At 52.7% G+C, this 23925-nt stretch overlaps 13 protein-coding genes across 13 annotated transcripts; 6 read left to right on the top strand and 7 right to left on the bottom strand.

The window, feature by feature from the left end:
• Window positions 1–204: 204 nt before the first annotated feature.
• On the top strand, window positions 205–2794 carry BO70DRAFT_357243 (glycosyltransferase domain-containing protein). Its single transcript, XM_025541989.1, has 2 exons — window positions 205–752; window positions 816–2794. The coding sequence occupies exons 1-2, from the start codon at window positions 567–569 to the stop codon at window positions 2439–2441; spliced, it is 1812 nt and encodes a 603-aa protein (XP_025403838.1). The 5' UTR covers window positions 205–566; the 3' UTR covers window positions 2442–2794.
• A 133-nt stretch (window positions 2795–2927) lies between these two features.
• BO70DRAFT_305275 (uncharacterized protein) lies at window positions 2928–4026 on the bottom strand. The gene is made up of 3 exons (XM_025540006.1): window positions 3964–4026; window positions 3755–3907; window positions 2928–3509 (listed from the first exon to the last, which is right to left on the bottom strand). The coding sequence occupies exons 1-3, from the start codon at window positions 3967–3969 to the stop codon at window positions 2952–2954; spliced, it is 717 nt and encodes a 238-aa protein (XP_025403837.1). The 5' UTR covers window positions 3970–4026; the 3' UTR covers window positions 2928–2951.
• Window positions 4027–4139: 113 nt separating this feature from the next.
• BO70DRAFT_357241 (uncharacterized protein) lies at window positions 4140–4864 on the bottom strand. The gene has a single exon (XM_025541988.1). It carries the CDS (start codon window positions 4676–4678, stop codon window positions 4175–4177), a length of 504 nt encoding a protein of 167 aa, XP_025403836.1. The 5' UTR covers window positions 4679–4864; the 3' UTR covers window positions 4140–4174.
• A 1320-nt stretch (window positions 4865–6184) lies between these two features.
• Window positions 6185–7941, top strand: BO70DRAFT_367335 (FAD/NAD(P)-binding domain-containing protein; the record flags this gene model as incomplete). The annotated part of the gene is made up of 2 exons (XM_025544558.1): window positions 6185–7741; window positions 7834–7941. The coding sequence occupies 2 exons, from the start codon at window positions 6185–6187 to the stop codon at window positions 7939–7941; spliced, it is 1665 nt and encodes a 554-aa protein (XP_025403835.1).
• A 327-nt stretch (window positions 7942–8268) lies between these two features.
• nop58 (RNA-processing protein NOP58) lies at window positions 8269–10592 on the bottom strand. Its single transcript, XM_025541987.1, has 3 exons — window positions 10384–10592; window positions 10101–10261; window positions 8269–10032 (listed from the first exon to the last, which is right to left on the bottom strand). The coding sequence occupies exons 1-3, from the start codon at window positions 10506–10508 to the stop codon at window positions 8549–8551; spliced, it is 1770 nt and encodes a 589-aa protein (XP_025403834.1). The 5' UTR covers window positions 10509–10592; the 3' UTR covers window positions 8269–8548.
• Window positions 10593–10792: 200 nt separating this feature from the next.
• Window positions 10793–12463, top strand: BO70DRAFT_326980 (H(+)-transporting V0 sector ATPase subunit d). Its single transcript, XM_025540679.1, has 4 exons — window positions 10793–10876; window positions 10940–11028; window positions 11092–11966; window positions 12029–12463. The coding sequence occupies exons 1-4, from the start codon at window positions 10845–10847 to the stop codon at window positions 12110–12112; spliced, it is 1080 nt and encodes a 359-aa protein (XP_025403833.1). The 5' UTR covers window positions 10793–10844; the 3' UTR covers window positions 12113–12463.
• A 483-nt stretch (window positions 12464–12946) lies between these two features.
• BO70DRAFT_281680 (ribose phosphate diphosphokinase subunit PRS5) lies at window positions 12947–14359 on the bottom strand (the record flags this gene model as incomplete). Its single annotated transcript, XM_025539024.1, has 3 exons — window positions 12947–13003; window positions 13058–13381; window positions 13439–14359. 3 exons carry the CDS (start codon window positions 14357–14359, stop codon window positions 12947–12949), a joined length of 1302 nt encoding a protein of 433 aa, XP_025403832.1.
• A 1583-nt stretch (window positions 14360–15942) lies between these two features.
• Window positions 15943–16830, top strand: BO70DRAFT_2284 (PIG-H family GPI synthesis protein). Its single transcript, XM_025538769.1, has 3 exons — window positions 15943–16377; window positions 16444–16646; window positions 16705–16830. The coding sequence occupies exons 1-3, from the start codon at window positions 16044–16046 to the stop codon at window positions 16780–16782; spliced, it is 615 nt and encodes a 204-aa protein (XP_025403831.1). The 5' UTR covers window positions 15943–16043; the 3' UTR covers window positions 16783–16830.
• BO70DRAFT_326973 (pseudouridine synthase DEG1) lies at window positions 16828–18678 on the bottom strand (the record flags this gene model as incomplete). The annotated part of the gene is made up of 1 exon (XM_025540678.1): window positions 16828–18678. One exon carries the CDS (start codon window positions 18676–18678, stop codon window positions 16879–16881), a length of 1800 nt encoding a protein of 599 aa, XP_025403830.1. The 3' UTR covers window positions 16828–16878.
• A 583-nt stretch (window positions 18679–19261) lies between these two features.
• BO70DRAFT_326970 (putative Rho-like small GTPase) lies at window positions 19262–20385 on the top strand. Its single transcript, XM_025540677.1, has 4 exons — window positions 19262–19441; window positions 19540–19783; window positions 19846–19965; window positions 20052–20385. Exons 1-4 carry the CDS (start codon window positions 19356–19358, stop codon window positions 20211–20213), a joined length of 612 nt encoding a protein of 203 aa, XP_025403829.1. The 5' UTR covers window positions 19262–19355; the 3' UTR covers window positions 20214–20385.
• A 259-nt stretch (window positions 20386–20644) lies between these two features.
• On the bottom strand, window positions 20645–20896 carry BO70DRAFT_357234 (uncharacterized protein; the record flags this gene model as incomplete). The annotated part of the gene is made up of 1 exon (XM_025541986.1): window positions 20645–20896. A coding segment is annotated over exon 1 (163 nt), but the record flags the coding sequence as incomplete, so codon positions are not given.
• A 73-nt stretch (window positions 20897–20969) lies between these two features.
• On the bottom strand, window positions 20970–21949 carry rps0 (40S ribosomal protein uS2; the record flags this gene model as incomplete). Its single annotated transcript, XM_025541615.1, has 2 exons — window positions 20970–21699; window positions 21780–21949. The coding sequence occupies 2 exons, from the start codon at window positions 21947–21949 to the stop codon at window positions 20970–20972; spliced, it is 900 nt and encodes a 299-aa protein (XP_025403827.1).
• Window positions 21950–22225: 276 nt separating this feature from the next.
• Window positions 22226–23536, top strand: BO70DRAFT_305249 (mitochondrial 37S ribosomal protein uS15m). The gene is made up of 2 exons (XM_025540005.1): window positions 22226–22333; window positions 22410–23536. Exons 1-2 carry the CDS (start codon window positions 22288–22290, stop codon window positions 23279–23281), a joined length of 918 nt encoding a protein of 305 aa, XP_025403826.1. The 5' UTR covers window positions 22226–22287; the 3' UTR covers window positions 23282–23536.
• The last annotated feature ends 389 nt before the right edge of the window (window positions 23537–23925 follow it).

Below are 23925 nucleotides of genomic sequence, written 5' to 3'. Positions count from 1 at the left end.
GGCACAGAGCATGATGGTCGCAATCCCGACGGAGACCCAGCCCGGGGATCCAGAAGGGAAAGGTGAGGAGCCAAATGCGCGGGAGACGATGAGGGCAGGCCAATGGCCGCGCCGCCTTCTCCCCCAGTCCCTGGCCCGCCCCACCGGCGACGTAAATCCTGACCCAACTGGTCACTTTTTGCTGAAGTGGTCTTCCGTCCGCCTTCAAGTTCCTGCTCTGCGTCCGCGTGGCATGGATCTCCCTCCCGACACGCTGCAATCCTCACCTCACCTTCATATCGCTGCCGTTGTCACCACCACCACCACCGCCGACCGTTGTTCTACCCCCCTCCCCCCGCTTCCAGCATGGCGTTCTACGATTCCCGATGAATCCTCTTAATCTTGCCTCTTCCTCCTAATCGCATCACACCTGCAGGAATGCTCATCGTTGGGAAGATCCTCTTTCACTTTGGCTACCCTTCTCTGATCAGCGCGACCTGACGTCGAATCAGATCGTCCGTCGCCCGTGCTGAGCGGTGGTGCTTCGATATACACCGTGTCCAGTTCCCTCATCCTGAGCTTTCGAGATGTCGTTTCACGGCATCCTAGACGGCCCGTGGGTCGATCAATATCATTCCATGCAGTCGTCAATGACCACATTATGGCAGCAACAGTTTCACCCTCGTCGCCTAAGGGCTCGTCCGGCCAGGACACTTGTGTTCATAGTCGTCGCATGCTTCTTTTTCATCACCCTGTTGTCGCGTTCTGGCGAAGTGAGTCCTCGATCCGAGAGCCCAAGTAGGTAATTGATACTAACGCAATCATGTTTCCGTTAGCCACCTGTCAACTATTGGCTTAAATACCCCTCATATCCTCCCTCCCGCGAGCGCCCTGAAGACTCTCCGATGGTCTTTCCAGGAAGACATGCTTTGGATCGTAACGAAACCCTTTTGCATAGTCTGCAAAAGTCCAGCCCGTCCTTTCACCTTCTTATACCTACGTCGCGCAAGTCCTCCTCGCTATGCCGTAGCTTGACGTCGGCTATGATTCTAAACTACCCCCCACCCACGTTGATCAACTACGGCAAAGCCCACCCGGAAGGATCCACGGAATACGCCTCCATGGTGGACCGGATAGCGGGCATATATAACTATCTTGCATATAGTTCGCAGATAAAGGATACCGACCTTGTCCTCGTCCTTGACCCTCAGGATATTTTTTTCCAACTGCCGCCCGAGGTGTTGATCCAGCGGTATCAAAACCTGCTTAGGGAGAACAATGCGAAGTTACTAGAAAAGTATGGGACTGTGACGGTGGACAGGCCCTACCGTACAGAGGCGCAAGAAACGATACAGAAGTACTCGCAAAGAGTGATGTTCGCAGCCAGCAAGGAGTGCTTTCCCGGCCTCGAAATGGATGCTGGGTGTGTCACTGTTCCGCAGTCTAGCCTGCCCCCGGATGCTTATGGGTGGAAGACGGATACCCACCCTCAGGGGCACTTGAATCGGCCGCGCTGGCTTAAGCCTGGTGCAGTAATTGGCCAGGCGGCTGATCTCAAGATGCTATATGCTGAGGTACTACGATTTGTGCACCAGCACCGTAATGCGCGGGGTGATTATCTAGCGATGACTCAGATTTTCGGTCGACAAGAATACGTCCGCGAGCTGGAAAGGCGAAATACTGCGAACGGGTTCAAGGAGTGGCTTTACACTCTGATCGGCATTTCAGACGCGTCGAACATCACAGGAGCTACTCCACCACGTCTTGAGCATGGAACCCGATACGAATATGGTATTGGGGTCGACTATGAATCCCGGCTATTCTTCAACATGCGTAATGCTAAGATGGATGTCGAATGGCTTCATTATAACAATGTCACCAAGACGTCAGGTGTGCAGATGGAGCATGGCGTTCCCAGAGAGAAACGCCTGCTGATCCCTACGGATATTACCACGGAGAACATTGGCAATCCGTTCGTTCAGCCCAAATTTGGCAAGGATGAATGGCCGAACCCACCGTTCAATGCTACTCTTGATAAACTTCCAGATCCGCGCAACCATACATGGCATAATATTCCATTGCTGACCAACACTCACTCGGCGTCTGTTCCGGCTCTGTTGCACCTAGATGGGGACCACGCTGTCCTAGATAAGTGGTGGTCCGAGATGTGGTACCAGCCATGGGCCCGTGCTCTTCTACGCAAGTATATGCGTACACCGAATGGATTCGATGCTTCCCAGTCTGCTTTGCTGGGAGGCCAAGAATGGTGGGATATGCGCGGCGGTAAGGGGGGAATCTGGACCGACAAGGGCGAATGGCTCGCCTACACCGAAGTCTGCGGAAGTTATGACAAAGAACTCTTCGCCGATGAACTTGGACCCTATGGAAAAGAGAATGGCGAAGATGCCGATGAGCCGGTCTACAACAAATTTGGCAACGTTATCAAGGGCAAAGAAAACTAAAACGGTATCCTAATATGGCAAAGCCCCCTTGGATCTCTGTGACTGGCTCTTCAGAGAACCATGGAAGTGGCTTAGGCTGTCATGAGGATATGAACGTTTCACCTATAAACGCATTCCTCTTTTTCCTTCCTGCATATATTACCCATTTCAAGCTGCAAGGTGCAGCGAGCGCTAGCCATCAGCATTGGCAGCGCATATTGATGTGGTGTTTGGGGTTTACTGCCGTTGGTTTTTTTTTTCAGCGAACTGGTTCTTGTGCAAAATCTTGAAATATGTGCCTTGCCTTGCATGCTTTGCAGGCTTCATAGCAGCCTGGCATAGAGGTCATTTGTATGATATTTTTTTTCTGGGTTTGGCTGGAGTATCCCAGTGGATACCCCAAAAGACACCGGGTTGTATAGATATTAGATAGAACATATACGTCGATTGGCTTACAAAATCAGTAGCTGGACGCGATTCAATGTACAGAAGTTTGGTATAATGATAGTGTTATGTATATTAAGGTGGCCTCTATCCCTCCTCATCGATACCCTCTCCCCCGGATAGCCTCTTAGACCCCAAAGTCTCCCGAATGATAGCCAAGACATTCATGACATCTTCACTGCTCAGTCTCTCTTCCCGCTCTTCAATGACCGTATCCAACAAAGCAAGCGCTCCGTAATCCTCCTCCGGCAACTCCCCTTGCCCCTCGCCATCACCCGCCTCCGCCCCATCCACATCCATCTGGTTCGCATCCTCCGCATCGCCCTGTTCCGCATTCTCGTCCTCCTCTCCCTCCCCTCCCTCGGTATCACCATCCGCCGCGGGGGGGTTTAGCCCCACGCCGAGGTTCACGATCATGAGCACCTCACCCTTCGTCAGCCCATAAGGCTGTAGCCTCGTGACAAGGTCGCGGAGGGCATGATCCAGCGGCGTTGGAACGTTGAGTTGGGCAGGAGGAAGGGCTGTCGATGTGGATTGTTGTTGCGATAGTGCTTGCGACTGGGCTTGTATTTGCGCGGGCGTTTGGTGTGTGTATTTTGGGTAGTTGTATAGATGTGGAGAGAGACGGGCGACGTAATTGTGTATCTGTTGGTCTTGTCAGTCTCCCTTTCTCCTTGGAATTTACAAACACGAAAGAAGAAGAGTAGGAGATATTGGGTAAATTGCAGCTGTAGATAGATAGATATGCATTCGTCTACCTTGTACTATCTATCTATGTAGCGTAGCGTAGCTTGAAGTCCCGCGACGAGCCCCGGCTAGCTGACTGACTGTTGTACAGCGACGCATAACTGATTGGTGTATATGGGAAGGCCTCGAGGGCTGCAACGTACCTCCTTAACGACGGTATTGTGGTCTCTGAGATCCGGACTCGGGACCCAGTGTCTTGAGTTCGGCGGCGGGTTGGGGGGTCGTCTTGGTGGATTGGCCGTTACATAGGCCAGGACCTCGATGTTGGTGAGGACGGCGGATTGGGGGTCGACGATCTGTTTTCTTTTTCTTAGTAATGATATGTGATCGCAGGGAGCATGGACCGGCATACCCTCATTTTGAATACTCTGCTTGGATGGGGCGAAGGATATGAGTCGATCGATTTGCTCGATAACGTACGAGGTGCGGAAAAAAAGTGGTGGAATAATGCGGGGCGGAGAAGCAAACGGGCGATTCTGCCGGGCATTCAACGGGAGGCGGTAAGGAGATAGACTACTGGGAGGGGGAGCAGGAGACAAGAGAAGCTTAAGCTTCACCTCACTTCACATTGTCAGATATCGACTCTTCCCCACGGGCCTGGGCTGTACATTCCGACTCGCTTCGAATCTATACTGGTTCCCCCATTCCATCACTTCCTGCTCTAACATCTCCAACTCTATCCCGTCTAGCACCCCTAACTGCTCCTGCAACTGTCTCAGCAGCACCTTCAACGCCCAAGTCCGGCAGGTGATAGTCTCATCCTCATTCAGCTGCCCATCGTGGCTCCTAAATACGCGATCGAGAGACTCTTGTGCTAGCGGTGTCGGAGGAATACTTGCAATGTGGACTAGTCCCACCAGGAGGAAGGTCTTGAGGATGCCGGCGCCTGATTCTAGGCCGTGAGCGGCCATCCAGCCGTTACCTTCGTTGCGGATGTGATACTTCATGCCACTACTACTGCTAGTGCTGTTGTGATAGTAGTAGAGAGCCCAGTGATAATCGTTCGGCTTTGGTGGGTCGTCGCGGATGAAGAGCGCGATGTAGAGTGCGTTGGACTCGAGGGACATCTTCAGGTTCGTATCCAGGCACCTAGCGTAAACGAAGGTGGTGATGATAAGGCAATTAGACGACGGAGAACTAATTAATGTCTATCCACTGCCTACTCTGTAGATAGGTCTTAGATAGGTCTTAGATAGTAGAAGTGGACGACGGAAAACTTCCGTTCGCTCGTATTGAAAGTCAGCTGCTGTCAGGGTCAGGCGGCGGCTGTGGTTGAATCTTAGTTCTTACTCTGCTCGGGACAGTTTCCGTACTCTCTCTATGTACAGTACTTCGCTACAGGTACCCGAGTGCCACAGCCGCCGAGTCCGCTGCTGCACGCCTGCAGCTTGCAACATCCCAGCATTTCCCCCCCCCCCCCCCCCCCCCTGACATCGCGTGTCGGTAAAACAAAGACTGAGAATACTTAATATCAAGCGAAAGCTTAGCAATCTTCGACAAGCGTGCAGACTAGGATTCCCATTCCTGCAGCTACCTAGATGAGTACTAACTTCCATTTTCGCATGTTAGTGGCACCTAGCACAACTACTTTTCTGACGGCGTCATAAGAATAGATAGGTTGCACTACTCTCCTAGGTCTTAGCCCACGGATGAGGACTTAATCCCTCCCTGCCTGACCCTGCCCGGGTATCTATCATTCCGTCTAGAATTCGAGAGACTTCTTCGCAAAAGTATGGATTATCGAGGATGCCAGCGGAATCCAAACCCTCGAGGAGTTTCCCCAAGCCGTGGATCGCGATACAACTTGACTGCCGGCGTGGTTTTCCGAGTGGCAAAGGCGGCTTAGCCTGAGTGAAATATTATTATTTGTAAAATCCCCCTCATTGATTTCTACTTTCTCAGCCTAGTGTGAAGCACCACAAGTCTGACCAGGGCGCAGGGAAGGATTTAGAAGATCCAGATGATCCACTCTGGCTTAGGCTTGGATTTGTCAAGTCTTTGAAATCTTCCCGATGCCTTAGCTTAAAGCCCTAAACGTCCGGCGCTCTTAGGGGACCCACCGAGCCCGCCTCTAGCAACCTTGATCGAGTTGATCGGCCGTGATAAGATGGTGACTGCAGGTTGAGAGGTTTTTCGGTCTGACTACGGAGTACTTCACACCACTGTCCACTACGTTCCATATGAATCCTGCGGAACCCCCGATGCTGAGAAAGATATGACCAAGAGGGTCAGCCTCTCGGACCGGAACGGGATTCCCTGATCCGAGATGAATTTGCTGTCTCTGCCGGTGGGACCTGAGCCGTTTTCTGGCCGTATTTTTTCGGGATCGGAGGGTTTTGGCACGGACATGGCAGCCGGAAGAGGAGTCCTGGACCCTCCCAACAAATGCTCGGGATCAATTGCTCGCGTGAGCTAGGTATCTATTGACTAAGAATACGGGAAGTTGGGAGCCAGGCCCTGACGGAGCATGGAGGGGTGCACTTCTTCACAGTGCCACGCGAGACTATAAATATAAAGATCAACCTCCCTCCCTTGACTCAAATTCCAGTGCTGTACCGCCCAGAATCTTCATCATGCGTTCCTTCCTCCTTGCAGGCCTTGCTGCCTCCAGCTCCGTTGTCGGAGCTGCGGCCACTGCCCACGCCGGCCACGCCGTTCACGCTGCTCACTCGAGCAGCACTGACTCCTATGACTACATTGTTGTCGGGGGAGGCCCGTCCGGTATCATCACCGCCGAGAGACTGGTTGAAGCCAACAAGAAGGTCTTGTTGTTGGAGAGAGGTTACGGCCCGACTGTCGCTACTGGAGCTAACGAGACCCTCGTCTGGAACAACACCCTGACGAACATTGATCTGCCCGGTCTGTCTGCCGATATTGGCAAGCTTCCCCAGTGGGATGAGTATATCTGCACGGATACCGAGGGATATGCTGCCTGCGTGCTCGGTGGCGGTGTGACCGTCAACTACATGGTCTTCGTGCACCCCCCCGAGCGCGATTTCGACGAAGGATGGCCCGAGGGCTGGAAATGGGACGACGTCAAGGCCGCTTCAGAGAGGCTGTATGCGCGTAACCCCGGGACCATCCAGCCCTCGGCTGATGGCAAGCGCTACGACCAGGGTCTCTACACTGTTCTCTCCAACTTCTTCAGCAACCTTGGATGGACGTCTGTTGACATGATCACCCAGCCCAACGAGAAGTATCAGGTCTACAGCCACCCTGCCTGGAACATCAAGGATGAGGTCCGTGCCGGCCCGGTTCGCACCTACTTGCCCTTGGCTGAGACGAGCGACAACTTCAGCCTCCGTTACGGCACCAAGGTGATCCGCGTTCTTCGCTCCGGCAGCCAGGTGACCGGCGTGGAGGTCGAGAACGCTTCCGGCGCTCTTGAGAACATCACTCTGGCCGACAGCGGAAGAGTCATCCTCTCCTCCGGTGCCCTCCACACCCCTCGCATCCTCTTCAACTCCGGTATTGGCCCCAGCGCCCAGATCGAGATCGCCGAGGAGAGCGGCGTGACTGTTCCCCCCAAGAGCGAATGGCTCGACCTCCCCGTTGGTGTTGGCCTCAAGGACCACCCCATCTTCTCCATCATCGTCAAGACCAACGGCACCTACGGCCTCCTCGACTACGCTGCCATCGTCAACGGCACTGACACCGCCGACATCGACCTCTACGCCCAGGGCAGCGGTGTCCTGACCGAGGGAAAGCACCGTATGATCTTCTTCAGCTCCAACAATGTCGACAACCAGACCCGCTACTACCAGGGTTCTTGCGCCCCCACCGACACCGACGTTGTCACCATCACCACATACATGACCCACGGTCTGACCTCCTCCGGTGTCCTCGGCCTGAACGTCGAGGGTGAGACCATCTTCGACGTGTCTCCCTACCTCCAGACCGAGGGCGACCGCGAAGCCGCTACCGCCTTCGTCCAGTCGTTGGTCAACGACATCACTGACCCCTCCACTGGCTTCTCTCTGGAGACTTACACCAACGTCTCTGCCATCATTGGAAGCCTGAGCGCTGGTATGCACTACACCACCACCACCAAGCTCGGTACCGACGATGGCCGCTACAACGGTACCTCCGTCGTTGACCTCAACACCAAGGTCTACGGAATGGACAACCTGGTATGTATCATCCTTGCTTGCTTGCTTGCACGGTGTTGCTTCGCTCCCTCTTCTCTCTCTTGTAACAACCCGCTAACCATCTACTCGTATAGTTCGTCGTCGACGGCGGTATCCACCCCGACCTGCCCACCGGTAACATCCAGGCCACTATCATGGTTGTTGCCGAGGCCGCTGTTGCCAGGATTCTTGCCCTGGAGTAAACTTTATATATATATATAGTATATATATATATACCTTGATCAAACAAATCATGCCTTTTCCCTTTAGTGAGCCATTGTCGATGAGGGGAACTGCGCATGTTTGTGAGAATATGTTCTGTATTATAAAGTTAGCTTGTGAAGTCGTTAAGAATAATGAAGTTGAATCATGATCATGAATAAAAATGATTGACTATTTTGTTCTAAATCCCCGCGAAACTGGGTAACACTAAGTCCGTAATTTTTGAACAATGGTTATTACAAAAACTTCTACGGAGTAAACACGCAACTACTATGCTGCAGAAGGTTTTTACAAAGTACACTTGCAGGCTCACTACAACACCACCACCACCCGAGACTACTACACACAAACCAACTCAGAAAGGAACATTATTTCTGGAACTGAACTGCCCTAGACCAACAAGCACCTCTGCGCCAGGATAGTAAATTCCATCCCATCAAATGCCACCCAAACACAGTATAATCTTCAAGCAAATAGCGAAAGAGAAAATAGAAAATCGGCCCACATGGTGTGATATCATACAGAAATTGAAGCATTCCATCCGGTGTTTAACTTTTTTTTTCGAGATGACTTCCTTTGTTTTGTTGTTTACTCCTCACCCTTCTTCTTCTTCTTCTTCTTTTTCTCGGTGTTGTCGACCTCGCCGTCGTCTGACCGCTTGCGCTTCTTCTCCTCACCCTTGGCCGACTTCTTGGACTCCTTCTTGGCCTTCTTCACGTCCTTCTTGCTGATAGCGCTGGGGTTGCCCTCCTTATCGAACTGGATCTCGCCGCGTTCGAGCTTGCGCTGGTACCGCTTGACGCTCAGACCGGCCTTCTCAGCCAGCTTCTCGATATCGGAATCCTTGCTCTTCTTGGACTTCTTCTTGGGGGACTCATCCTCGGACTCGGAGGAGTCGTCCTCCTTGGCCTCAGCCTCCTCATCGGAGGAGTCGGCGTCAGCCATCTCCTCGTCCTCAACCTCCTCAACGAGCTTCTTGTTCTTGCTCTTCTTGGCAGACACAGGCTCGTCGCCCGTGACGGCATCAGCGTCAGCGTTGTATTTCCGGGCTTCGTTGAGTTCGAACTTCTTGGGCTGAGAGGCGGCACCGTTGGGGGCAATGTTAACACCGCGGGGCTTGAGAGCCTTGCCCTCCATGGCAGCGAGCTTGCGCTCGAGGTTGTAGCGGGCTTCCGTACCCAGAGCGCTCTTGTCCTCCTCGGTGGCATCGTCATCCCACTCGGCCAGAGCGTCCACACGCAGACCAAGGGAAGCCTTGGCGGCCAAAACTCTGGCCATCTTACCCTTGTTCTTGCCGGTGGCCTGGCCGATGAGGGAAGCGTGGTAGATCAGACCGTACTTGGGAGTGTCGTGCTTGGTCTTAAGAGCACGGAACAGCGCCTTCTCAGCACCCAGAATCTGGATGGTACTGGCGGGGCTCTTAGACAGGTTGGTCAAGCTACCGGCGTGGGCGATGAGGCGGGCGCCGACCAGGTCACCGACGAGGGCAGTCAGGTTGGGGGCAATGGCGTTCATGCGGGAGGTGAGGTAGCCAGCCAACTGTGTACGGTACTCAGCGAAGCCAACGACCTGCTCGGCAAGAGCCTGAATGTGTTCCAGGTCATCCTGGCTGATCTCGGTACCCATGGAGCGGTCCGCGGCGGCCTTGACGGCACCCTCGATCTCCTCGGGAAGGATCTCAGCGAGATCCGAAGTCTCCCAGTTGGAACGCATGCCCATCTTGAGGACGAGTCTGGCATAGGCGATGTTGTCGTTCAGGATCTTTGCCAGCTCGGGGAAGTGCCAGCCGTACCATTCCTTCACACGCATGGCGTAGTTGTTCAGCTCCTTGTCCAAATCATCCAAAAGACCAATGGCCTGCACAATCATAGTGTCGATTTTGTCGGGGGAGAACTTGAGCTTGTGTCTGGCGAGAGAGTGCGAGAGACCCAGGGACATGGTGGACATGTCCTGGGGGAGAAGGCCGGGGATGAGAGTGGGCAGGTGTTCACGGATGGCACGATAGATGTCGGTCGTGGAAGAGTCGGCCACGAGCTCGATCGAAAGACCGGGGAGCTTGCTGATGGCAGTGCCTGGAGTTTCCAGTCAGTCATTGAGAAACTTTGAAAACTTTCGCACAGCGGGTGCAAAAACCACATACCGAGCTTCGGGTCGGAGACGGCCAGCGAAACCTTCTTCTCATCCTTGACTTCGTTCAACAGGTTGGCGAGGCGAGGAGTGACCTTTCCTTCGACGAGGGAAGCAACCTCCTCCAGGGCGGAAGCAGCGCTATCGAACTTCTGGAAGCTCTTCAACTTGACACTACATGCGGCGGGCGGTTAGCCGGGGACGCGGGGGAAAATTTTTGCATTGAAGGCACCACGCGCCGGACAAAGCCCAACGAGGTCCAATCGAGTCTAAAAGGAGAAAAAGAGGCCACTTACAGGTTGGACACGCCCTCGGGAGTGGCGGCTTCAGTCGCCAGATCGTCTCTCTTCAACAACTTCTTGTCCTTGGCCTTGAGCAGGGCATAGCCCGCGCTGGTTTCCGTAAGGATGAAAAGCGTCATGGTGGACGACCTCAACTTCTAGCTGCAAAATATAGACAGAAGAACAGCTAGAGGCGAGAAAGGAAAGGGAGATGGGCCGGGGGGTGGGAGGGGATTGGCGTGCTGGACGGGATGGATTGAAATCCGCTGAATATTTTTTAACCTCAAGAAACTAAAAAGTGAAAAAAGCGAAAAGCGCCATGCGAGTGGCTGGTGGCCCGCCGTGGCGGTGCGCGATTATGTCAGCCGCACGGGATGCCGATGCATCAGCGACTGGTCGTCAGTCTATCGACTGCGGCGGAGACCAGGTAGTAGTTGTGGACATCCGGACTTCTTCTGCTCATCTGCCTGCCCACAATGGAGGGTTTGTTCTTTAACGTCAGTAGCGGGTATGTCTGATCTGACTGGACTCTGCTGGTCTCCCTTGGGGTCGCTAATTCGCATATTTACAGCTACATCGAGGGCATTGTCCGAGGTTATCGGAACAGCCTTCTAACCGGCCAGCACTACTCCAACCTGACCCAATGCGAAACCATCGATGGTTGGTAACATCAAGGCTACCGCTATCTCCTTGTCAGAAGCTGACGATGCTGTGTTCTACCAGATGTCAAGCTGCAGCTCGCCCCCGCATATGGCGACTTCCTCGCCTCTCTCCCTCCTAACCCCTCTACCTCTGCCCTGGCGGGCAAAATGACGGATAAGCTGGTCGCTGAGTTCCGCTACCTCCTCGCGCAGGCCACGGGGTCGACCGCCAAATTCCTGCAGTATCTCACCTACGGGTACATGATCGACAACATCGCCCTGCTCATCACCGGTACCCTACACGAGCGTGACACCCGCGAGCTCCTGGAGCGATGCCATCCCCTGGGCTGGTTCGAAACTCTGCCCGTCCTGTGCGTCGCCACGAACATTGAAGAGCTCTACAACTCCGTCCTGATTGAGACACCGCTTGCCGGTTACTTCAGGGGCAGCCTGAGCCACCAGGATCTGGACGAGCTGAACATCGAGATCGTGCGCAACACCCTCTACAAGAACTACCTGGAGGACTTCCACAACTTCGTCAACACACACCCCGATCTCAAGGGCACCCCGACACAAGAGGTCATGTCGGATATCTTGCAGTTCGAGGCCGACCGACGTGCGATCAACATCACGTTGAACTCCTTTGGCACGGAGCTCTCAAAGCCAGAGCGGAGGAAGCTCTACCCGGAGTTTGGCAAGCTTTACCCGGAGGGATCCTTGATGCTTTCCCGGGCCGATGATATCGAGTCCGTGGCTCTCGCCGTGAGCATCTCCGCGGACTACAAGGCGTTCTTCGATGCTGTCGGTCTCACTCAGGGAGGTGGTGGTCTGGGAGGATCGGACGGAAAGAGTCTGGAGGATCTGTTCTACCAGAAGGAGATGGAGATGAGCAAAGTGGTATTCACGCGGCAGTTCACTCCCGCCGTTGTATACGCATGGATGAGACTGAAGGAGCAGGTGAGTTGTGCCCCCCCTCGCCCTTACAGGTGGTCAAGGATTCAAGCTAACTTCCGATGCAGGAAATCCGCAACGTGACCTGGATTGCCGAGTGCATTGCCCAGAACCAGAAAGAGAGGATTGGAAACTTTATCTCCGTTTTCTAGATACCATATCCCTTATGTCACTCCGTTTCCATCTGACCTTCCTCAAAATATCCTGCCGCAATATGTACCTCTCTCATGCTGCATGTGTAACCTCGAGTATCCTGTTGCTTCTGGGCGCCTTCATTTCTCCATTGTTTCAGTCGTGTCTAGTCAGTACCCAGTCTCTGTAATGAGCGCATCAAATCGCCCAGCATACCTATACTAGTTTTGGCTCGCCAGTCTTTGCTATCCTTGCCCCGGGAGTTTGGGAATTCTGCCTGTGATAGAGTTTCTAGATGAAACTGGATTCTCTCTACCTTTCATTATGATGGGTGCGTACAACCACACGCATGTGTCGTATTATAATAATACCAGACTAGCCAGCATGCTTTTTGTGCTGCGTATAAGTCATTTTTTCACAATCATGGATATGTACTAAGCTCTGAGCCAATCTGTCTAAGCGAATTTCATGACAGTTGCAGTCCAAAAACCAACCAAACCGAAGTCGAGACGTGGATGGCGCGGATGGCGCACCCAACGATTCTCATACAGGACCGAGATATGGAAACAGGGTGTGAAAGTCCAGAAGAAGAGGGTCCCAGAACAGGAGATGCGCTTTGCTAGCCCTGAAGACGTGTCTGTCCGCTCCTCTTAAGTCTTGGTTGATATGTTTGGAAAGCAAGAATGATATGCAATGGTATGCTTATAAAAGCCAAAGTAGTATAGCAAATGTCAAAGACACGATAAAGAAATTCATCAATATATGACCTCATTTCATCACTCCTTTTTTTAAAGGCTTCGTCCTTCCCGGTAAAGGGCATGTCACATGCAAAAGAAACGTTACGACGAGATAGACTAGTCGTACTGGAAAAGAACACTGATACTCTCACCGTGGTGGACACGACGGATAGCCTATAGCGCATTAGTATGCGTCAAGTGACCGGGAGTTATCTCCAATAAACCTACCTCAGCGAAGACATGGCCGACTTCCAAAACTTCCAGCTTCGGGCACCTGCGCAGATGGTCCGACTGATCCACACTGTTGGTGACAACCACCTTGTCGAGAGCGCTAGCGTTGATGCGGTCAATAGCATCTCCGCTCAGAATGCCGTGAGTGACCAGGGCATAGACCTGGGAGGCCCCTTCCTTTTTCAGGAGCTTCGCCGCTCTGGTGATCGTGTTCGAAGTATCGGCAAGGTCATCAATTAGGATAGCCGTCCGATCCTTGACGTCACCAACCAACATCATGGTCGCATTCTGACGATCCGTTATCCGCGTGGGGCGACGCTCCTACATGTTGTTAGAATAGTCGAAAGGAAAAACTACAGCAGTCTATGGAATGCGAACCTTGTGGATCAGGGCAAATTCAATGCCCATGGAGTCGGCAATCGCCGTAGCGCGCTTTGCACCGCCTGCATCGGGACTGACAATGACAGCATTTTTGTAGTTGGGGGTGTTGCGCTGGATGTAACTCTTGAGAAGAGGTCGGCCGTACAGGTTGTCGACGGGGATATCGAAGAATCCCTGATATTGAGGGTCATGAAGGTCCATCGTGATGATATGGTCGGCGCCAGCGCAGGTGAGCAAGTCAGCTACCAAGGTTCCTGCCTGAGCCACCCACTGCTTGTAACCAGGGCGCGGTTGGAAGTTGTTGATCTTCTCGTCGGCAGCGTTGCCGTTGGGAGAAGCAAATTTGCTGCCCTCGGCCATGAAGGAATCCATAGTGTCGCTGCGGGGAAGACCGTTGGCCGGGCGCTGCCTCTTCACGGGGCTACCGTTGCTAATGTCCTCCAACTGGGCCTTTGCCAGGCTCTTCTGCAGGTTATCCACGCCATTCATGAGAAGGCCTCCGCTCTCTGGCTTCCCCGGGTGTGGGGTAGGCGGGGTACTTTCAAAGGTGTAGTTATTTCCCTGTTTCCCCGCAAGGGATGATTTGACCAGAGGAGCTCCTGACTTGTTGTAAGGGATGTCACTCTGACGCGAGTAGGGGAAAAGCGGGAGGACTGCGGTGACTCTCTTGGCGGAGGCGGTCTTGCAGGCAGAGATGGTGATGAGAAGTTCCATGAGGGTATCATTCACTTTTCCGCCACCAGACTGGATGATGTAGACATCTTTTCCACGGACAGATTCTTTGATTTCGACTCGGGTCTCACCAACGGAGAATTTCGACAAGAGGACGTCGGCCGGGGGGATGCCAAGGACACTGCAGATGGTCTGAGTCAATTGAGGATGGGAGGTCCCTCCGATGACAACGATGTTCCGGACCATTTTGACCTGGGTGTCGGGCTGGGACGCTTCAGGAAAGCTGGGGGGATATAGGATCACAGGCGAGGATGGCCGATTCGGAAGCGGGGACAAAGGAGCAAAATCCGGTGAAACGGCGGATCTGGAGGGGCGGCACGAATGGTGGGATTAGCACTATAGAAGGCGAGCTCGGACGGCAAAAGGAGAACAAGTGATGTCGCGGCGAGGACGAGTAGGCAACTACCTCATGGCGGGGAATCAAGAACGGGGCCCAAGCGAATGTATGGGGAAGACATTGAAACGGAGAGATTGAGAGTCGTGTGAGTCGGCCATAGAGACGACGAAAAAAAAAATGCCTCTCCCGCGAGTGGAACCGGCCTTGCTGCAGCCTCGGGTGTCTGCCGCAGGGAGCCTCAGGCCGCAGTTGCTGCATCGGGCTAGACCGGCTTGGCCGTCTTCGACAAATTCAGCGGCCCCGCAGTCCCGCTTGAAAGCCCATCTCCAGGCCCGGGGATGGTTCCAAAGTTGAGGGGGGAATGCAACAACACAGCATCCAGCAAATGGTCAGCCAGACCCCCACCGTCTGCCAGATCACTCGGTCTCTCGCTGCACATAAATAACAGTAGCTACCTTGCCCGTTACGGAGGGGCTTAGTAGCTGCCGCATTACACCAAGGACGAGTTGTCTCCATTTGCCGGTAGGTACATGGAAAATAAGGCTGAACGGGGGAAAGAAACCAGAAGCAACATGGGAAAAAATGGGAGAGAAAATGCATATGGGGAGGAACAAAATGGAGCTGGATTTCTATGCAGTCTTCTTATGCCCATGTCTCAGGCCCAAGCAACATATGGGCAGGCGGTAAGGGAAGAAGGGCCGAGAAACATTACGACTGCCCCATTAATGGCCCATTCAATCTACCTGTGCATCGCATGGTCAGTAAACAAATTCCATGGAAAGGGGGTCAAAACAGGCAGGAATAAATTGCTCACAAGTCTACTTGTACATGCGTGGATCGCCATACCGACAAGTGTCACCTTCAAGGAACTGTAGACAAATGCTAAGGAGTTGTGCAATGTGGTTCCTGTCAGCTGTTAGCCATCCATATTCTGTAAGAATTAGCAGGAGAGACGCTGTCAACAGTAAGATCTTGTAGTTTCTCCGTGGATCACTTGTCACCTGGACCGTACCTTGGTGGGAGTCACTATCCCCAGGGATCCCTTCCTCATGCATCAACAAAGAACCCTCCTTTCATAATGATAGACATGTCGCCAATTCCTCGGGGCTGTATTTATCTCTATATCGGCTATCAGACAGACTCTCCTGTTCAAGTGTGACCACAGGTCTCTTTCTGCTGCCCCCAACGTCCGCATCCGAGAACATGGGATGGAAACATATCCATGGTCACTGATAAGGCAACAACGTTGGGCAACCTGTAGGACAGGTGTTTAAGATCAGGAGATGCGACAATGCGCACGTGACGGTGTACTGCAGATGCCCCAAATGGATGTGTGAGATTCTCTAGTCCGTAAAGGGACTAGACTCGAAGAGGTCCGGATTGCAGCGCGGAGCGGAGTTCAATAATTCCAATGCGATAAAGGTCTGGCCATCTTGAACATATATCCCCAGCGCTCTCCTGCCTGTTGTCTCTGTCGGTGCGCTTCAATGGACTATCTTTCAGCCTAATTCTCTTGAACCATTACCACCCTAGATGCCAGGTCGCCTCATACTGCGGCGCCCGTCTCCGACGACCGTCTCATTCACCGTTTCCAATGCCTCCAGACACACGAGCACGGCAGCGAAGGCACTCTTCTATCTCCAAATATTATTGCGCGTACTAGCGCTTGTCTGCGTACTCCTCCTGGATATTGCTAAATTCCGCCATTCCTTGTTTTTGCAAGATGGTTCCTGGATACGTTGGACGACGATGTGGTCGAGTTCAATGGGGTCATCGGTCTGTCGCGTCGCAGATGCGTACAGCTCCCCAGTTGTGGTGTTGGCCAGCACGGTCGTGATTTATGGTGTTTTCAGAAAGGGATATACAGGTTTGTTTGAACCATTCATACTGAAAAATCTCCACCTTGATGCTAACAGCCATTGGCGTTTTACAGAAGAGTCGCTCCTGGTCATTCGCGGTCTCGGTATCCAAACGTCCACCTCCTCTCAGACCTATCTATCCAAAGCCTCGACGAGATTTATACCCACGACACAGATCCAGGATATTGTGATCCATGAAGCTTTCAAAGGGTTCGAGGTCCGCTTCTATCTCGCGGTTATTGTAAAAGGTGAAAGTGAAGTAGTTGTGGTCTTCCCTGTAAGTCCCTAAATGACCCCATACCTTGCTGCTCCACTTACATACTAACATCGGCCAGAAACTATTACCAAACCGACAAATATTGGAGGAGGTCTGGAGAGGTTCACGGCGATGCCTGTACGATTCAAAGTCTTAATGCAGCCGGAAGCGCTTTTAGAGGAAAGACGGAACAAACAGACATGGAGCTTCACCACATGCATATACATTAAACCGGAGTATGTACAGAATTTGCCTATATTTCCATCCTGGTAGGCTTCGCGCCAGCCTCGGTTTTCCGCTGCTTCGCTGCAAGCCACCTCGCGTTTTGGACTTCCACGAGCTCCGTCTTCCTCTTTTGCATGACTGGGATATAATCCCCACCCGTTTTGGAATGATTGGCGCCGAAGAAGATCTTCTGGCCTCGATTTTTTCTCTCCCAGACTGGGTTTGTTCCTCCACTCGTGGTGACAGTCTGATCACCCTGGCTGACCACCTTGTCTAGTAATGCACCGGCCAGAATCTCATCCATCTTGCGCTGTCTCCAAACAGACCAGAGCTCCTCTACGATTCCCCCAAGACCGAATTTCCCGCCTCCCTTGCCGAGATGAGACTTTATTTGTCGAACATCACCGGCATAGACCCAATCTAAGGTGTCTGCACGACTGCCACTCCCCTTGGTTGGGTACATGCAATCCCAAAGTACGAGGGGGGCATCTGAAGCCATCTCATATGTCGGCTTTCGCGGGTTCTTGGAGACGTCGAGCAGATCAGCCACGATGGATGGCGGCTCGAGCCCCTGGCCTACCAGGAACAGAACACTGACTATGTGTCGGACCTGGTGCCACAAAAAGGCAGACCCTTCCAAATTGAACACATATACCTGAGAAGCAGTTGGCAAAGCTTCCGTCGCGGAATCTGCACTCTGCTCCTCCTCCACTGCTCGGAATTCTGGCGTAGTGACGTAGCCCAGCGGTCTAGTTCTAGCATCGAGGATTTCAATATCGGCGCGGAAGATGTCCCGATGGAAAGACTCGATTTGTTTGGTGACATCCAATTTGCAGAAATTCCGGAAGTCGTGCGTTCCCACGAAATATTTGGCGGCTTCACGCATCGCTTCAATGTCCAGCCAACCCTCTCTGTATTTCGGTGTCGTGCCCTTTCCATCACGGGACATCAATCCAGAAGGACCCGGCGTAGGAGAAAAGGCCGGTTGGGTGAAGAAGTATTTGTAATGGCGTTCCCCGCAAGAGAAGCGGGCATCAAAATCCTTAGGAGGACGTGGGCACCACGCCAGTACTCGAATATCCTCAGGGAGAACCTTATTCAGGATACTCGCGTAGGGTAGCTCATCTTTGACATCATCCCAACCATCGTCAACCAGAGTGTCCGCCTCCTCCGTATCCCGCATAGCTGTATCCACATTCTCCTCCGACTGCACAACCTCTTTGAGCTTCGGGCGTGCACTCCGCACTCTGATACCAATGACCTGCCCAAAGGCGCTCACACCCCGATCTGTACGCCCAGCCTTGGAATACTCGCAACCATCCCAGTTGATCCAGTATGGCTTCGTCTCTCTCGGCGCGATGCTATCCACAAACTCATCACCCGAAGTATCTGTGGGGAAGATCAGGCGCGTCTTTCGCAGGGCCTTGTACATCTCCTCCTCAATAGTCGGCAATGGCGTGGCATTCCCATTTGCATGCTCAAGCCCGTTGTATCTTTGCCCCAAATAGGCGAACTTCAGAGCGATATGCCGCGTATGGTATCTGGACGGGTCGATTTCCCTGCGCGGCTTCGGAGGCTTAGGCGGTCGCACCTCCTTCTTTTTGTTCGCAGGAGAGGAGGGCTTGGGTTTGTTCGCTGCCGTGGTGCTCCTCGCTGCATCCTGAGCCGGATCCTCAGGCTGGATCGATGGCGACGCGGCGTATTCCGCTGTCCGGGTGTGCAGCTGACGCTCTAACTCCGTGATCCGAGCGATAAGACTCGACGAGGTCCATGTTGAGTAGTCGGGCTGGCTAGGAGGAACTTGTTGTTCCTCAGCGGTGCCGGACATGGTTTTTGTCACGGGGAAGGTGACTTGGGCGTTTGCTCTGGGGAGGAATTGAAACGCTGTCCTTAGTGCAGACGTAAAAGGTCCCAGAGTGAGATTCGAGAAATAACGGATGTTCCCTGGGAGTCTTCGCATTCCCGTGAGCACGGTGGGTGTGCCTCACGCGGTTTGAATTGCCTTGGAGGGGAAATTGTTCGTTGCGCCGCAAAAATTTGGAGTTCCGACGGCATTGGGGTGGCTGTGTAACATGACTGTATGGTAATATTACACGGGGAGAGGGGGGAAGCATGGTGCGCATTGGAGGGCATGGTACGGAGTACTATACTACCTAGGCATTTAGGTGGTCGACATTCTCTTTATCTTTTTCTCCATATTCTTTTTTCAGAGATATTTGATATACACGTAATTAAAAAAGATCAGAGCTTTGTTTTTTATGTGGCCGTGCAGGAACTGAATTGGAAGTTCCACTGGAACATTCATAGTTGCTACTGTCTGCTTATATATCCAGTTTTTTATAGCATTTAACCTTTTTATCCCGGACATTAGACCGAACGACTTTACGCATCTTGGACTTCTATTGTTCTTAAAGAAAATCGCGCATAAGAGAGAACCTGCACGGTAGCCACAAGGCTTGAATAAGGGGTCTAGGTAGTAGAGACTGCCTCAGAATACCATTTATAATGGGGGACAACGAGCGTCTTGAGGACGAGACAGTGACCATCGTTGTGTTGGGAGATTCGGGATGCGGAAAATCGACATTTCTCTCGTGAGTACAGACATCTGAGAGCACATACTCTCAGGCGTCTTTCAAGGAGCTATTGAATCCATGTCACTTGAACCCCAGTAAATCTAACAAACCCGCAGAAGCTTGAAATCCAACCCCCGCAGGGCCCCAGGACAACGACCAAACCCTGCAGATATCCAGATACATCTTCTCCGGGACAGTGACCAGCCCTTTCTTTATGATATCCGCTTCTCAAAGAAATCTTTCGCCCTTGAGGTATATGATACAGCGAGTCCCAACCAGCATTGGTCTACCCTGAAACCGGACGTTATTCTTCTGGCGTTTGACATCTCGAACAGAGAAACGTTGGATAGCCTCAGGACCGTGAGTGATTGAAACCGTTCCTTATAATGGGGTTCGAGTGGAAACTCATCTATTTTACCTAGTGGCGAAACGATATCACTAGGTACTTCCAGTACGGGCATGGAGAACGCATTCCCATCATGATGGTGGGTCTGAAGAGAGATCTCAGGGTAGAAGGCGAGGGGATTATCTACCCACAAGAGGTGAGTGCTCTTTCTAATAGTGCTCGAGATACTGGAGAGTCTGGATCTATCTGGGCTGTATATGGGCTCTAACCTAACCGATATAGTCGTATCGGATCGCGCAGGAACTCCGCTGTGATCGGTATGCAGAGTGCTCGGCTGTGACTGGGGAGCTTCTGGCGGAGACATTCGAAGATATTGCCCGTCTAGCAGGGATGACGACAACCAAAGCTGGTGGTCAGACTGCTGGGACCTGTGTTATTTTATGATGCGTTTGATACCCCTCGAGATTTGTTTCCGGATCCATTAGTTTATGCTTTCTTTTGCTGTACTATAAAGAACTGGTTGGAGTTGGATGTGTTGTAACTTCGAATATTGTGACAAAGCGATGGGCGCGGTCGCTATCAGCATGGTTTCTACTTTAGCTACCTTGAGATACTCAGGCTATTTTACGTCGACTACCGACTACTCGGAACCATACTGATACATGGGATACAATGGTAGCTGGCATCACTTTTCCATTACGGCTATGATAAACATACAAGGAGAAACCAAGGTAACGATTAAGTCCACCTTGTGAAATTGACAGCACAGGGCTTTCCCCCAGAAGCTCACCGAGGCAAGAGAACAACTGGATATCTTTCCCTCATAAGCGCCAGTCAATTCTTGGCAAGGCAATTCCTCCCCGATCCACCATAAACGAAATGTAAAAACGGACGTGTGGAAGTAGACTTTGCTGGAGCATACCACGTAAGAAAAGGTAGGAAAAGGATGATTTGAAGTAGTGGGGCTCCCGTTGATTCTTTTTCCTTTTTCTTCTTTGTCTTTTGATTTTTTTGCTGAACAGAGACTAGGATAGACATGACAAGGGATTCATTTCTTTGCGCAGGGACCACCACCGGGTATCCCTTCTGATGGATCGAGGAGTCCTCGTCACTCACCGATCGATCGCCTTTGCTTCGTGAGAAAAAGAAAATGATCATAATCCCCTCTCAATAGCCATCTTCGTCACCGGGTTCAGACGTTTACCACTTGCCCTCAGCGGGCTGGGCCTCAGCCCAGCTCTCACCAGCAGGAGCGGCAGAGTTGGCAGCCCAGTCAGCACCATCGGCCTCCCAGCTGGTAGCACCAGCAGCAGCGCTAGCAGCAGCGAAAGCAGTGCCGGGAACACCAGCACCGGCACCCTGGACATCCCAGTTCTCGCCAGCGAAGCCGGACTCGATGGGAGCGGCACCGATCTCCTCAGCACCGGGGACCTTGGTCTCATCGGCGATCTCCTTGTTCTCCTCAGCCTCGGGGTCACGGTAGAAGTAAAGATCGACAACGACATCCCAGTCAACCTCACGGGAAGCGAGGGTACCGCGGAGACGGAGGACCTCACGGGCCAGGAGCCACCAGACGAGACCGATGGCGTGGCGACCCTTGTTGTTGGTGGGGATGGCAACATCAACGAAGTCGGTGGGGGAGTCGGTGTCGCAGAGAGCGATGACGGGGATGTTGACGTAGCTGGCCTCCTTGATAGCCTGGGCGTCGGTACGGGGGTCGGTGACGATGATCAGGCGGGGCTCCTTGAAAGAGCGGGTGATGTAGTTGGTGAAGTTACCGGGGGTGAAACGACCAGCGATGGCGGTGGCACCGGTGTGGGAAGCGAACTTCAGGACAGCACGCTGACCGTAGGGACGAGCAGAGATGACACAGATGTCGGCCGGGTTGTCAATGGTGGCGATGATACGGGCAGCCAAGAGGATCTTCTCCCTGTAAAATTGCGCGCGCGCAAGTTAGACTCGAGTGTTGAATAATACCGCATAGATGTCCCGCCTTAGCAACAAACGTACCAGGTCTTGCCAATGTTGAGAACGTTGACACCATCGGGGCGAGTCTTCCAGAGGTAAGGCTCCATGTGAGACTGGAGGTTCTTGGAGCCCAGGTGGCACTGAGCGGCCAGGAGCATCTCAATGTCCTGGGGGGTGGGGTTGAACATCGGGGGGAGCTGGGAGGGGGCCATGGTGGGCGATTGATATTGCGAAGGATATCGAAATGAGTATATCAATCGGCTGGCGCTTGTCGCGGTGGTGGTGACGAGGAAGAGACGAACGCGAAGCTGAACTTTCGACACCACAACCTGAGATGGTCGATGAATTTCGCTTGCCGTTTGTGAATTTTAGGGCTAGGGTTAGCCAAGAAGAGCCGCCGATCCGTCCGACAGGTCACGTGCACATGCGTCGCTGGATCGGTACTAGCGTCATACCCGTTGTCGAGATTTCGGACAACTTCAGAGCCAGCGGGTCGCGCGGACCTGTTGTTCTAAGGCTATTGGAGTCATTACATGCTGGCCTTACAAATATGCCTCCCCGATTCCCTACCCAGTCCTCTCTGAGGGCCTTTACTGGTATTTTTTGCCCCTTTCTGCTTTGGATATCCATTGCCTTTCAGCCTAGTCACTAACCAGGTCGCTGTTACACTAGGTTCCTCATCCATCCAAAGCCCCTTCGCTGCACTGTCATTGAACCCGACGCAAACCTCCGTGAGAGCGGGCTCCTCCAGATCACGGGAGATCAGGAGACATGACCCTTTCCTACTGGCGCAATCCCGCCAGCGCAAGGCCGCCAATATCTCCCGCCAACAAGTCCTCACCAAAGAACGCGCAGAGTCTCTTGGCGACCCCGTCCAAAGTCGGCCGACACCTTTCATTGAAGAGATCAAGAAAACACAATCGCTTCCGCAGGACCCAAAGCTCAACTATTTTATCACCCCGGAAGGTCTTAGGGCAGCTATGGAATACTCGAAGGACTTGACTACGCCCCTTCAGAATGCAGATCGAGACACCGCTGACCCCCAGCTCGAGAAGGAAGCGGCTGAGAGGCACATCAAAGAACACGAGAATGCCGAGGAGGCGATCCGTCGAATTGCTGGTATTGGTAACGGAAACGCAAAGGACCACATGCGGCTTCACACTCAGAGCTGCATTGAGACATTCGGCAGACACAATACCGACCGTGTGCTGGGGCTGGCGAAGGAGGATGTTAGCAACGAATTGGGCGAAACGAGGGTTCACGCTGAACAGGTTGAACAGCAGATCGCCCGTGCTGGTCCGGATACTGGCTCTCCGGAAGTTCAGATTGCTATCCTTACGTTGAAGATCCTCAGATTGACTGAGCACCTTCTGACAGCCAGGCAAGATAAACACAACAAGCGCAATCTGCGCGTTCTTGTCCACCGGAGACAAAAGATGCTTCGATACCTTCGGAGGAAGGACAGGGGTGGCGAGAGGTGGAAGAACGTGATGGAGAGTCTTGGCCTGTCGGATGCTGCCTGGAAAGGTGAGATCAGCTTCTAAATGGGCTTATTAGCGTTTGTATTATACTATCCCTGTTTCTTCATCTTGTTTAAGCTTAATGATTTTCAATCCATGTAACAAAGAGCCCGTGAACCGTTTTGTATCCTTGAGCCTCGATCCTTTGTATTCTGGAAGTTCCACTGTGTACAAACTGGGTAGTAGCCGTGGTGATTTCCACTAAGCTTTGAAAATTGAAAGCGCCTACAAGGGACCAGAGAATTTGTGCCATGGATCCATACAATATACTCAGTACATGTACGCGCTATGCAATGATCACCTACTGGCAAGCACTGAAGCAATACCTATAATCCTTGCACTGTCCCATGAAGACCCAAGCGGAATTGGTACATAGTACCGTAGTATGGCGGCGAGCCATCATTGGGCGAGATCCCGACCGCCCGGTGTTCTGCCGAGACGTCACCCCCCCGAGTCGCAAATTTCCCGCGCAAAAGTTCCCCCAAACTTCATTCACTTCCCAATGCCTCAAATCTGCTCAACACGGTAAGTACCAAATGTTGTTCACTGTCTGAGGGCCCCGCCCAGACGCGTTGCAACACGCCTTCCCAACACAACATATTCACTGTAAGTCAGTGTTATGATATATCCCCTCCCCTCCTCTCCCCCTCTTCTTCCTCCCTTTTCTT

Source organism: Aspergillus heteromorphus, assembly GCF_003184545.1.
Source record: "Aspergillus heteromorphus CBS 117.55 chromosome Unknown BO70scaffold_1, whole genome shotgun sequence".
In the NCBI taxonomy this organism is placed as follows: Eukaryota; Fungi; Ascomycota; class Eurotiomycetes; order Eurotiales; family Aspergillaceae; genus Aspergillus; species Aspergillus heteromorphus.
The sequence above is the reverse complement of the archived record's forward strand: the minus strand, read 5'-3'. Positions and strand labels throughout refer to the sequence as shown.